This window comes from Tiliqua scincoides, chromosome 2, assembly GCF_035046505.1.
Source record: "Tiliqua scincoides isolate rTilSci1 chromosome 2, rTilSci1.hap2, whole genome shotgun sequence".
NCBI classification, from domain to species: Eukaryota; Metazoa; Chordata; class Lepidosauria; order Squamata; family Scincidae; genus Tiliqua; species Tiliqua scincoides.
The window spans coordinates 118,064,780-118,078,803 of NC_089822.1; the positions used below are offsets into that span (position 1 = coordinate 118,064,780).

Sequence of the window (14,024 nt, forward strand, 5' to 3'; positions counted from 1 at the left end):
GGTGAGTCCACATCCTGAACCATGACCTGTGTTTTCTTAAGGCTGATTGTCAGTCCAAAATCTTGGCAGGCCTTGCTAAAACGATCCATGAGCTGCTGGAGATCTTTGGCAGAGTGGGTAGTGACAGCTGCATCGTCGGCAAAGAGGAAGTCACGCAGACATTTCAGCTGAACTTTGGACTTTGCCCTCAGTCTGGAGAGGTTGAAGAGCTTTCCGTCTGATCCGGTCCGGAGATAGATGCCTTCTGTTGCAGTTCCAAAGGCATGCTTCAGCAGGACAGCGAAGAAAATCCCAAACTAGGTTGGTGCAAGAACACAGCCCTGCTTCACTCTGCTTCGGATGTCAAAGGGGTCTGATGTGGAGCCATCAAAGAAACAGTGCCCTTCATGTGCTTGTGGAATGATCTGATGATGCTGAGGAACCTGGGTGGATATCCGATCTTGGGGAGAATCTGGAAGAGGCCGTCCCTGCTGACCAGGTCGAAAGCCTTTGTGAGATCTATGAAGGCTATAAAGAGTGGCTGTCATTGTTCCCTACATTTCTCCTGCAGTTGTCTAAGGGAGAATACCATATCAGTGGTGAACCTGTTGGCTCGGAATCCGCACTGCGATTCTGGATAGACGCTCTCTGCAAGTACCTGGAGCCTCTTTAGTGCAACTCGGGCAAACAGCTTTCCTACAATGCTAAGGAAGGTGCCCCAGCCCAGTAATCATCTTAGTCACTCTCTTTTGCACCTTTTTCATTTCCACTATGTCTTTTTTGAGATGCGGCGACCAGAACTGGACACAATACTCCAGGTGTGGCCTTACCATAGATTTGTAAACAGCATTATAATATTAGCTGTTTTGTTCTCAATACCTTTTCTAATGATCCCAAGCATAGAATTGGCCTTCTTCACTGCCGCCACACATTGGGTCGACACTTTCATCGACCTGTCCACCACCACCCCAAGATCTCTCTCCTGATCTGTCACAAACAGCTCAGAATCCATCAGCCTATATGTAAAGTTTTGATTTTTTGCCCCAATGTGCATGACTTTACACTTACTGACATTGAAGCGCATCTGCCATTTTGCTGCCCATTCTGCCAGTCTGGAGAGATCCTTCTGGAGCTCCTCACAATCACTTCTGGTCTTCACCACTCGGAAAAGTTTGGTGTCGTCTGCAAACTTAGCCACCTCACTGCTCACCCCTGTCTCCAGATCATTTATGAAGAGGTTGAAAAACACCGGTCCCAGGACAGATCGTTGGGGCACACTGCTTTTCACTTCTCTCCATTGTGAAAATTGCCCATTGACACCCACTCTCTGTTTCCTGGTCTTCAACCAGTTCTCCATGAGAGGACCTGTCCTCTAATTCCCTGACTGTGGAGTTTTTTTAGTAGCCTTTGGTGAGGGACCATGTTGAACACCTTCTGAAAGTCCAGATATATAATGTCTATGGGTTCTCCCGCATCCACATGCCTGTTGACCTTTTCAAAGAATTCTATAAGGTTCGTGAGGCAAGACTTACCCTTACAGACGCCATGCTGACTCTCCCTCAGCAAGGCCTGTTCATCTATGTGTTTTGAGATTCTATCTTTGATGAGGCATTCCACCATCTTACCCGCAGTATAGATGTTAGGCTGACTGGCCTATAGTTTCCTGGGTCCCCCCTCTTTCCTTTTTAAAGATTGGCGTGACATTTGCTATCCTCCAATCTTCTGGCACCGTGGCCGTTTTGAGGGACAAGTTGCATATTTTAGTGAAGAGATCAGCAACTTCATTCTTCAATTCCTTAATAACTCTGGGGTGGATGCCATCAGGGCTCGGTGACTTATTGATCTTTAATTTATCAATGAGGTCTGAAACATCTTCTCTTTTAACCTCTATCTGACTTAATTCCTTGGTCAGGAGGGGCTGTTCGGGCAGTGGTATCTGCCCGAGGTCTTCTGCAGTGAAGACAGATGCAAAGAACTCATTTCATTTCTCTGCCATCTCTAAGTCTCCTTTTATCTCCCCTTTCCCTCCCTCACCATCCAGAGGGAGAAGCCAACCGCTTCTCTGGCGGGTTTCCTGCTTCTAACATAACATCTAACATACATAACTGCCATTTATCTTGCTGCTTTCCTAAACTATTGTCAAAACACAATAGTCAATAAATTATTGTGCAATTTCTTTAAAGTAGGCACTACGCACTCTTACTTGGAAGTAAGCATCATTGAGCACAGTGGAATTTACTTCTGGGTAAACATGTAGCGATTGAATTGTTTATTGTACACTGGGAGATAAGAACATAAGAACATAAGAACAGCCCCACTGGATCAGGCCATAGGCCCATCTAGTCCAGCTTCCTGTATCTCGTAGCGGCCCACCAAATGCCCCAGGGAGCACACCAGATAACAAGAGACCTCATCCTGGTGCCCTCCCCTACATCTGGCATTCTGACTTAACCCATTTCTAAAATCAGGAGGTTGCGCATACACATCATGGCTTGTACCCCATAATGGATTTTTCCTCCAGAAACTTGTCCAATCCCCTTTTAAAGGCGTCTAGGCTAGACGCCAGCACCACATCCTGTGGCAAGGAGTTCCACAGACTGACCACATGCTGAGTAAAGAAATATTTTCTTTTGTCTGTCCTAACCCGCCCAACACTCAATTTTAGTGGATGTCCCCTGGTTCTGGTATTATGTGAGAGTGTAAAGAGCATCTCCCTATCCACTCTGTCCATTCCCTGCATAATTTTGTATGTCTCAATCATGTCCCCCCTCAAGCGTCTCTTTTCTAGGCTGAAGAGGCCCAAACGCCGTAGCCTTTCCTCATAAGGAAGGTGCCCCAGCCCCGTAATCATCTTAGTCGCTCTCTTTTGCACCTTTTCCATTTCCACTATGTCTTTTTTGAGATGTGGCGACCAGAACTGGACACAATACTCCAGGTGTGGCCTTACCATAGATTTCTACAACGGCATTATAATACTAACCGTTTTGTTCTCAATACCCTTCCTAATGATCCCAAGCATAGAATTGGCCTTCTTCACTGCCGCCGCACATTGGGTCGACACTTTCATCGACCTGTCCACCACCACCCCAAGATCTCTCTCCTGATCTGTCACAGACAGCTCAGAACCCATCAGCCTATATCTAAAGTTTTGATTTTTTGCCCCAATGTGCATGACTTTACACTTACTGACATTGAAGCGCATCTGCCATTTTGCTGCCCATTCTGCCAGTCTGGAGAGATCCTTCTGGAGCTCCTCACAATCACTTCTGGTCTTTACCACTCGGAAAAGTTTGGTGTCATCTGCAAACTTAGCCACTTCACTGCTCAACCCTGTCTCCAGGTCATTTATGAAGAGGTTGAAAAGCACTGGTCCCAGGACAGATCCTTGGGGCACACCGCTTTTCACCTCTCTCCACTGTAAAAATTGCCCATTGACACCCACTCTCTGCTTCCTGGCCTCCAACCAGTTCTCAATCCACGAGAGGACCTGTCCTCTAATTCCCTGACTGTGGAGTTTTTTCAGTAGCCTTTGGTGAGGGACCGTGTCAAACGCCTTCTGAAAGTCCAGATATATAATGTCCACGGGTTCTCCCACATCCACATGCCTGTTGACCTTTTCAAAGAATTCTATACGGTTCGTGAGATACATTTATTGTACTTATTGTATACTGGGAGATACACAAGTATAGGTTAGTATTTCTCTCCCCCCCCCCATACATATAACTCACCTGTTTGAATATGTAGGAAAGTATAAAGCAGCTCTGAAGCAAGGGAGGACAGGAAGGATTAGTGTCTCCCTCCCCCTAAAAAAAAAAAAAGAGAGATTTTCTGCCTCAGTGCACCAACTATGAGGAAGAGTTTGAAAAGCACCTGGAACTCAACAAAATCTTTTTTCCTCCATTAACTTTTTGGTGCATTTTTTGCACCTTCTTGGGAATTGTGTAATATAGGGTCTTATCTTCTGTGAGGAAACCCTTTTAAATGCAATAAAACTTTTTCAGGTACCTGTGTGTAAGATTGCAACCACAGAGTTATTGATTTCTCCAGTTATGTTCAGTGTGCTTTAAGTTTTGTTTACTTCCAAGAAACTCAACTGGTGAAGCATAGCCGCACACTGCAGCTTTGGACCAGGAAAAAGCTTCACCTGTTGAATTTCTATTCATATCTCTCATATGGATGCTGTGCCAGCAAGAACAAAACAAAGCATGTGGCGGTCCTAACCTAAACTGCAAAAACATGGACGTTCAGACAGATTATGGAACGGAGCACTCTGCACATGCTCAGAGGAGCTTCCTTCACCTACTAACATGCAACTGATAGACCGATAGACCTATCCAAGTTAGACAGACCAATTCCAAGCTAATGAAGGATAGGAAAGATTTCATAGCAACCACATCTACTCAAATCACTACATCAGTGATTTTCAACCTTTTTTGTCTCATGGCACACTGACAAAGTACTAGAATTGTCAAGGTACACCATTGGTTTTTAGACAATTGACAAGGCACACCTTGCTGTTGGTGGGGGGCTCATATCCCCAATGGTCCTATTAATAAATAACCCTTCACCAAACTCCTGCAGCACACCTGGGGACCATTCACAGCACATCAGTGTGCCACGGCACAGTGGTTGAAAATGGCTGCACTACAGCCAGTGATTTCTGCATCCCTTGCCTTTACAGACCAAGCCTAAGCTAAGCAAGTCCCATGAGTTCAGTAGGATTTACTCCCAGGCAAACAACCAGGTTTGTCAAAAAAAAAGTATGTTTTGGTACCTTTGAGACTAAAAGATTTATTGGAGGTAACAAGTCATGCAAAGTGGACTGGTAGTCCACAAGTTTATGCTACAATAAATGTATTATTAGTCTTTAACTCTTCACTTTACTATCAGGAAGGAAAGTATGCTTGAAGTTGCAGCCAGATGTTTGCTGAGAAGCCTCTCACAAACAGAAAGTCGGACTCTCACATATTATTTTGTGTACAAGTGTAATTTTAAGAAGTTGTCCCACGACGAGAATGCAAATACTGTACACATGCTGCAAGGCAGAATAACTTAGGCAGGGTAGCTTTTACAACGACCCTGCAGTGTAGCCCAGTGTAACTGAAACTGTGTGCGGGAACTGTCCACCAGATCAGAGCAGTGGGAGGAGAAGGGGATGGTTAGTCCTTTCCATGAATGAAGTCCGTTTTTGCTATCCGCGCACTCTACCGACCCAGCCCGCTTTCCCACCCTTGGCGTCCTCTTATCCGCCCTTTGAGGGCAAAACTAGCCTGCAGAGAAAGAAAAGGTTCATCACCCCTTTTCCCAGCCCTGCTGCTGGGACTGATCAACTCCCCCCCCCCCAATTAGGCTTCCGTATAAATCCAGGAGTTTGGGGATGCTCAGAAAGGCTGCCGACCCGCACTTCCAATGCCCCAGGCCAGAGAAGGAAGTGGTCTTTGGGTCCCCATTGCTTTCTGCACGTGCTGGTTTGACTTAATCTCCCATGCAAGGCAGCCACAGTTCAGGCTGCCACCAAGCTCCCCCTGCTAGAGCCCTGCTGCGTGCAAAAACCGGGTGCTTGCACCAAGCCGCGCGCAGGGCTGGTCCCTGCCTGCCTAAGCCTCGAAGGCAAACGGCAAACATACAAAATTATGCAGGGGATGGACAGAGTGGATAGGGAGATGCTCTTTACACTCTCACATAATACCAAAACCAGGGGACATCCACTAAAATTGAGTGTTGGGCGGGTTAGGACAGACAAAAGAAAATATTTCTTTACTCAGCGCATGGTCGGTCTGTGGAACTCCTTGCCACAGGATGTGGTGCTGGCGTCTAGCCTAGACGCCTTTAAAAGGGGATTGGACGAGTTTCTGGAGGAAAAATCCATTATGGGGTACAAGCCATGATGTGTATGCGCAACCTCCTGATTTTAGGAATGGGTTCAGTCAGAATGCCAGATGTAGGGGAGAGCACCAGGATGAGGTCTCTTGTTATCTGGTGTGCTCCCTGGGGCATTTGGTGGGCCGCTGTGAGATACAGGAAGCTGGACTAGATGGGCCTATGGCCTGATCCAGTGGGGCTGTTCTTGTGTTCTTGTGGCGAGTCAAGCCAAATGGGGGGGGTGTGGGAGTCTAGGCTTTTCTAAAGCTCTCCGCCCCAGAGAAGCAGCCGCGGACTATATGGCATGAACCCACATCGCCTCACCGGCCCTGCAGCCAATCGCTCTGCCGAGCTGGCTCGTGATGTCAGAGTGCTCGATCCTGTTGGAGGCCAAGGGGGGGGGCGCGGCATCCCTTCCCCGCCTCGCCATCAGCTTATTGGCTGGATGCCTCCTCCTTGGCAGACCGAGGGGGAGCTTGGCTGGCTTCAGGGATCGTGCGCTGTTTGCGGAGGCGCAGGACCAGCTGCAGGCAGGTGAGCCTTGAGGTTTCATGACCGCGTTTGGGGAAGCGAGAGGTGCTGGTGGTCTCCGGGGGCTTAGAAGCCGCCCCCGCCGACTTTCTCCTCCTGGGAAGCGTGCAGCTTTAAGGATCGCTAGTCAGCTCCCTCATGGCGGGTGCAGCAGCGGCTCTTCTGAGACCGTTCAGCTGACTGCCACCCAGACCAAGGGCCCAGTCCTAGCCAGTTTTCCAATGGGGCATGCACTGCATCCTGTGGTGGGTAGGTAGTCACAGAGACCTCCTGGAGGAATGGGAACATTTGTTCTCTTACTTGGGACTGCACCCGTGCTGGAAAGTTGGATAGGATGGGGCCCCAAGTTAGAGATCAGACCCACCTTCAAACCCTTGCTGTGTTGCTTGGCAGTCTGTGGCTGTAGTCCTAACCACACTTTCCTGAGAGTAAGCCCCATTGAACAAAATAGGACTTGCTTCTGAGTAGACCTGATTAGGATTGTGCCCTGTGTTGGTGCTGGCTGAATGGCTCAAGTGCCTAGGGTGGAACTTTGGCCTGGTGCTGCAGAGCAGGTTTGAGATTTGGAATGCTTTCCCGCTTATTTTGCAGAAGAGGGACAAGGAGCTGCTGCACAAAGGGCAGGCAGGCAGGCAAGCAAGCAGGCCAGGCTTTTTTTTCTGGAGCAAGCAGGGCTCCATATCTAAGCATTATGATCCTAGTCTTGTTCCCACCCATTCACTCTTATCCACACCCTTCCTTTTCTTGATTTCTGAATTTTTTTAGGACTGCTTTCTATCCAGCAACAACTGGTCTTCTGTTAGGATTTGCTAACTCAGCAGAAGTTTATCTAGGGGCACAATCCTAACCCCTTCTGTCAGTGCTTTCCAGCACTGACATAAGGGCAATGCAGCTCTGAGGTAAGGGAACAAACATTTCTTTACTTTGAGGAGACCTCAGTGAGTGACACCCAACTGCAGGATGCAGCACGCATCCCATTGGCACTGCTATGCCAGTGCTGGAAAGCACTGACATAAGGAGTTAGGATTGCGCCCTAGGTCACATTAGTTACAAACTGTTTGTTCCCACAATTGTGTTGCGCTATCACTGACTCTCCATGGTGTTGCCTAATTTAGGACATGGTGTTTAGTAAGTTCTGGTTGCCCCGTCTCAGAGATGGAGCAGCCAGAACTTACTAAACACCATGTCCTAAATTAGGCAACACCATGGAGTTGGGCAACACCATCTCAGAAAAAAGAGATGGAAAAGGGACAACTAAAATGATGATGGTGGGAGGACTGGAGCACCTTCTCTGTGAGGAAAGAGAACTTTAATACATCTGCCATTGGTCACCCAATGACACTTACTGGCAGCAGATTCAGGACAGACAAAAGGAGGAACTTCTGCACAAGATGCACCATTGATTTATGGAATTCACTGCAGGATGGATTGGGTTAAATCAAGGTGATTTAAATTGGCAAGGAAAAAGTGCAATGTGAAGCATCGTTTTAAATGTTTTAAAACCATGTGTTTTTTAGCTGTAAATATGCACCCACATTGGTTGCTATAATCCCCCCCAACTGATTTAAATAAACAATCTTGGAAGATATGCTGTGTCATTATCCTGCCCTGCCTAGTCTACTGTCACTCTTCAATTGTGTTCTGTGAATCTGGGCTCATTACACTAGTATCTCTCCTTTTCATTACTGATATTTTTCATTTCCTTGTAGGAGGAAGGGCACTTGTCCTGGCAACTAAGTTTCTACTTTCTCTGAGACTGCCATGGGGCTCGAAGCAAAAACTCTTGCTGTCCCTCATCCTTATTGGCCTCGAAACTTGGAGCTGCAGCACTACGTCCCAAATGACCGCCCCATGTGGCAGATCTTGGCTTTCCTCTTCTCTGCCTCAGGAGCTGTCCTCATCTTGACATGGCTAGCAACAGCGTGGCGGAGCAGGACAGTTGGCCCTTTGGGAACCTGGCGCTCTTTAGCGATCTCTTGGTTTGCCGTCTGTGGCTTCATTCATGGGGTTATCGAAGGCTGGTTTAGCCTGTACTACATGGAAATTGCAGGGGACCAGTCTTTTCTCTCACAGCTCTGTAAGATGAGGTTTATTCATTTTAATTCCTACCTTGCTTCTCAGCCAAGATCACCACTGAAAGTGGCTTACAATGCAAATGCATATGAAGATATAATTTGTAAAAAGGGCTTGGATGGCAGTCTTCTGGTCCCTAGCAGTTAATAATATAATTGGATAGGCTGGAGGGGGAGGTTGAATGCAGAACATCTGGGGACTCTACCCCTAAGCATGATGCAGTAGGGAAGCTTCCAAGGGAAGTTTCTGATTTATTGGTGACTTTCCAGCTAGTTGTCTTCATGTACTGTGGATGCAGGCAGCTTGCAGGATGCATCTCTGGAATGGGGCAACAGGGAGGGGATGCAAAACTGAAAAAGCTTTGAGTTTCAATGTTGTCTTCCCCTTGAGCAATTATAAAATGGTTGCTGCATCCAGATGAGTCCTTCTGGGAAAGGATACAGAACTGTGTGCATGCCATAGTGCTGCCCTGGTCCTGTTTTCCTGAGCAGGCCATGTGAAATGTTGTTTCTTTATTATAACCATTATTTCAACTGATTCTCTCTCCTCACCGTGTTACAGGGAAGGAATATGCCAAAGGTGACAGCAGATATATCACGTGAGTGTTGGCTCTGAGGTGGCAAATAAGAAATTGTATGTTTTACTTAGTCTGCATCATTTGCAGAAAAAAGGATTTACAGTACATTCCAATGTGTGTCTGCTCTGAAGTAAGCCCCACTGAATTTAAGTCTGTAAACGATTGCAGTTTTAGACCCATAGCTGTGCAGCATACTATGGTGGGGAGGGGGCAGATTGGAAGGCTTGGGAGGGGAAAGGGAAAACATTTTTCCTTGCTCCTCTATAAGCTTCCTGATCGCCAATGGGTCTCCTTGGTCCTGTGCCAACTCTTTAGCTGACGAGCAGACAAAGGGGGTGTATCAGAGCAGACAGCATCTGATGCAAGTTGCCCACATCAGGTGCCACCCCCTCCCACCCAACATGCCTCCTCCCATTCTGCCCACCCTGCCAACTTGCCTTCATCATCAGCTGCTCCTTTCCCTACCATCATGCACTGGGCCTCCACAGCCTCTCTGGCAGCAGACTGGAAGTGTGCAACTCCACGTGCTTCCAGAGCACCATTTACGACAGCTGTGAAGCATCTACCACTGTCAGAGCACTAGTTCTGGCGGCAGTAGAGCCCAATAGGATTGGGCTGTAAGTCCTGCAAAGATCAGCACCAAAACACTTGGAATAGAAAAACTTCAAAAAGTAGCAAGAATGTAAATACAGTTGAAACTCTCATAATATCTGCAATTCACTTAGCTCATCTCTTCTACCATTTCCTCAGATGATAGGCTACAGGGATTATTATCTTTAGCATTCATTTTAAAGGAAGAAAAACCTCATGGAGTTTGGCCCATTGCTTTGGCAGCAAAGCTGAGCTATGAAAGAGACCCAGCACTCCCTTGCCTCTTCCTGCCTGCCAAATGGACAAGCACAGTGTTTATTATAATTAGAATTTATATAGCGCTTTATAGTACTGAGAGAATCCGAAGCCAACTAGATAGATACTTTATTAACGGTCATCCGACCAGCTACTCACAAAACAACAAAACAAAATACACAAAATTAAAACCAACATCCCTTTACACATATATAAAATCATAAAATCATCTCATCATTTATTCATCAATCATTTATACTCTCAATTTTCTTTCTTGCCAACTGTGCAGCATGACAGAAACGGGCCACCCTGAGCGATAGATCAGAATTTACATCAGATAGCAGAAAAGCAAGCTGCTCCTCCACCTGCATCCCCATTACAGCGCCGAAAATCAGGGAAATAAATTTGGATCGCAAGAAGCCAACTAATGAATTTCATGTTGACATATCATTATTATTTTTGCCAACTCTTAGTATATATTAGGTAGAAGGCAAATGTTGCTTAAAGGCTACTGAGTCTAAATTAAAAGTTGAGACGCCTCTGGGCCCCTATGTGATTTCCATCTCCTTCTTTCCTCTGCAGAGAAGACAATTTCACCATTTGTGTGGAGACCATCACAGCCTGTTTTTGGGGGCCCCTCAGCCTCTGGACTGTGCTGGCATTTCTTTGGGGCTTGCCCCACCGGTTTGTATTGCAACTGATAGTGTCGCTGGGTAGGTATGAGACAAACACTGGGACAAATCCCTAACTATTTTGATCTAGTAAAGTATATAGCGACAGGTTTCTAATTTGCATTAGGAGGCAATTTGTAAGCATGTCTCCTAAATGAAAGAATATCTGAAGATACTGCTGTGGGACCTCCTTATTGCTGATAGCCACCACCCCCATTTTTTTCATTTTCCCTTTGTCTTCCTGCTGTCCTGTCCAGCCCCATCTTCCTCCTGTGTTCCCATTAAACTCCTTTCCTTTCTTCTCAAAGATATGTTCCCCATCTACAAAACCAGTTCTTGATATCCCTTCTTTTATATTTCCATTGGGCTGACTTGCCTCTCTCTCTCCCTCATATCTTAGCTTCCAGTGTTATGGAATGAGAAGCAGGAACAAGCAGGACATGTGATCTGTGTTTTCTGTTCTAAAACGTTCACCAATTTGCACATTGAGTGTACAAACAAGTATGAAAAACAGGAAATGCAGGTCTAAAAGTGCATCCTATTTCTCTGTGCTCCAAAGCAGCTTTTACTAATATTCCTTATATACAATGACACTTCAGTGAGGGCTTTCCCATTAACTTCTGTGGTCTTGAGAAGTCCACAAACTAGTTCCAAAATGTGTATGTTTAGGTACCTTAAAAACAATGTTATAATTAATATACTATACATTGTTAAGAGTATATTAGTGTGCTTGAGAGGCTACATTCATGCACTCTGCACTTACTTTTATCATATCACTTACCTACCTTAGCATACATCAGCATAGAACTAGAGAGTTTTTTAATTCTCTGACTATAAATGGTCTCAGTTTACTGGGCCTCTTGGGGCAGTACTGAAAATACTCAGTAATTTTCAGAGAGGTTAAAGTAGGAATCGCATTTCATTATGTTTGTTCTGTGGACCTTATCTTTATCTATCTGATGCCCCTAAATCTGCATTGTATCTAAAATCCCAACTGATACTGTGCTATTTTTAGATTCTAAACGGCATGTTATATCTTAGACAAGTCAATGTTTGTTATAATTTGGGAGTAGGGGAGAAGACAGGAACATGCATGTCTTGGAGAAATGTGAGCTGGGGAGTCTTATATGTTTTAAATAAAGAAATTTCATTCAAAGAAAAACCTCACACATTCATTTTTACTCCCAGGTACCACTATCCCCAACTGCATTTACTCGTTCATTTGACTAGTTACCAGTGGTTTAGATTCTGAGTACCCTTTTACCCTGCTCTAATCAATCTTGTCTCCCTATTGTTAACCTTAGGTCAGCTGTATGGAGATGTTCTCTACTTTTACACTGAGTACCGCGAAGGGTTCAGCCACAGTGAGATATACCATCCAATCTACTTCTGGTTCTACTTTGTCTTCATGAATGGCTTGTGGATTATCATTCCCTTTGCCCTCATCTTGGATGCCTGGAAACATCTGAGTGCTTGCCAGAAGGCAATGGATACTACTAAGTTCAAGAAGCACTGACATACATAAATCCACATAGTGATTCAGAAAAGATGTGACTGTTCCATCCTCTTACATTGTGTTGCTAGGACAGCACTGTAATCATTCAGGGGTTCAATGGCCACTTTCTCCTCCACTGTCTGAGGTGGCCATCCTCTTCCCCCCCCCCCACCTGACTCAACCTGCTGTCAAAGATCCTGTTCACATTCCAGATTTAAATAGTACAGTGGGGAAACCATTGTGGGAGCTGCTCTTCATTTGTTTCTAACATACTCATTGCTCTAAGGCTAAAGTTGCAATCCTCTGCCACCTTACTTGAGAGTAAGTGCTCAACAATGGAAGTGCACTGAGAAGAATGACAAAAGAAGCACAATACAATTCTGTGAATCTGGATACCTGATTTTTTTTTTTTTGTTTGCAAAGAACTGCTAAATGTGGTGTGGTGATGGCATGCTGGAAATATACAGCTGGGTTATGCTTTCAACTCACTATTTGGCTTGATGGGCTTCTTTCCATTCATCTCCATGATTTTCCCACTTTTTCTTTTCAAGCTATGTTATGATTCTCCAGTGTTGTGCCTGCAGCACAGCCTGGGTTGTGTCTGTGAATTCTTTTAACTGGGATCTGTCTTTCCCTGTGGGATATTTTTGTAACCAGTACTTCAGCTGACCCTCACCCACAAATTTCAGCTTAAACAAATGACTGAATACTTTACATGTGCTGTGGAACTGATTTGTTTGTACATGAACGTGACAGTTTTAAAATAGATGATAGCTGACCGCTTACATGTCTGGTGAAACTTGATATTTATAAATGGGAGAAACGTCTAAGGAGGCCATGGGCAGCCTGTGCTCAGCAGAAATCATCTGGAATTTTGTAGGACTGCAGGTTTCAATTGAATGATTAAATAGTTACCTTAAGTGGTTGGGCTCTGCAACACTTGAAACCAGTTCTTTGTTCTCCTTTCCATTAAGACTGTATTAAGAGAGTATTAAGTATTAATACTCTCTCTGTATTAAGAGAGTATTAAGACTGTAATCCTATGCATGCTTACTGGGAGGTATGCCCCATTGAACTACTTGGACTTACAATAGATCTGCTATAACTTTATCAACAGAACCACATTCAAACTTACTAGGACTTCTGAGTCAAACATGCTGCAACCTGGGCAGAGGTAAGGCGAGTATAAACCCTTTAAATAAATAAACTTGCACTGCAAGTTCTACCCACAAAAGCTTAGCTTCAACCATACTTCTAAAGTGCTTCCAAAAAGGAAACTTTTGGTCAGGAAAAACCCAGCAGTTTTGTGGGACTTTGAAGACTAACAAGTTCTTTTGTAGCATAAGCATTTGTGGACTACTGTCCAAAGGTGTCTGCTGCAATAAGCGTGTCAATCTTTGTGATACCACAAGCCTGTGTGTTTGCTCACAACAGATTAAGGCTGCAAACCAATCCACACTTACCTGGAGGTGTGCCCCACTGACTACAATGGGACTTACTCCTGAATAGACATGCAGAGGCTTGGGCTCTGAGGCTGCAATCTTATCCACACTTTCCTAGGAGTAAGCCCCATTGACTACAATGGAACTTACTCCTGAGTAGACATGCCTAGGATGGGGCTCTGAGGCTGCAATCCCATCCACACTTTCCTGGGAGGAAGCCACACTGACTATCATGGGACTTACTCCTGAGTAGACAAGCAGAGGATTGGGCTCTAAGGCTGCAATCCTATCCACTTTCCTAGGAGTAAGCCCCATTGACTACAATGGGACTTACTCCCGAGTAGACATGCAGAGGATTGGGCTCTGAGGCTGTAACCCTATCCGCGCTTACCTGGGAGTAAGCCGCATTGACTACAATGGGACTTACTCCTGAGTAGACATGCATGAGATTGGGCTCTGCAGACTCCAGGCCTTCCCCGCTGCAGCCCAGCAGTCCACCGCTCAGCCTTCCTGAGGGCGTTACTGTGACGACACGGTCGCCTCCCCCC

At 45.6% G+C, this 14,024-nt stretch overlaps 1 protein-coding gene across 1 annotated transcript; it reads left to right on the forward strand.

Moving 5' to 3' along the window:
• The first annotated feature begins 6,307 nt into the window (after positions 1-6,307).
• Positions 6,308-12,819, forward strand: EBP (EBP cholestenol delta-isomerase). Its single transcript, XM_066615333.1, has 5 exons — positions 6,308-6,375; positions 8,082-8,449; positions 9,007-9,043; positions 10,451-10,581; positions 11,844-12,819. Exons 2-5 carry the CDS (start codon positions 8,134-8,136, stop codon positions 12,053-12,055), a joined length of 696 nt encoding a protein of 231 aa, XP_066471430.1. The 5' UTR covers positions 6,308-6,375; positions 8,082-8,133; the 3' UTR covers positions 12,056-12,819.
• The last annotated feature ends 1,205 nt before the right edge of the window (positions 12,820-14,024 follow it).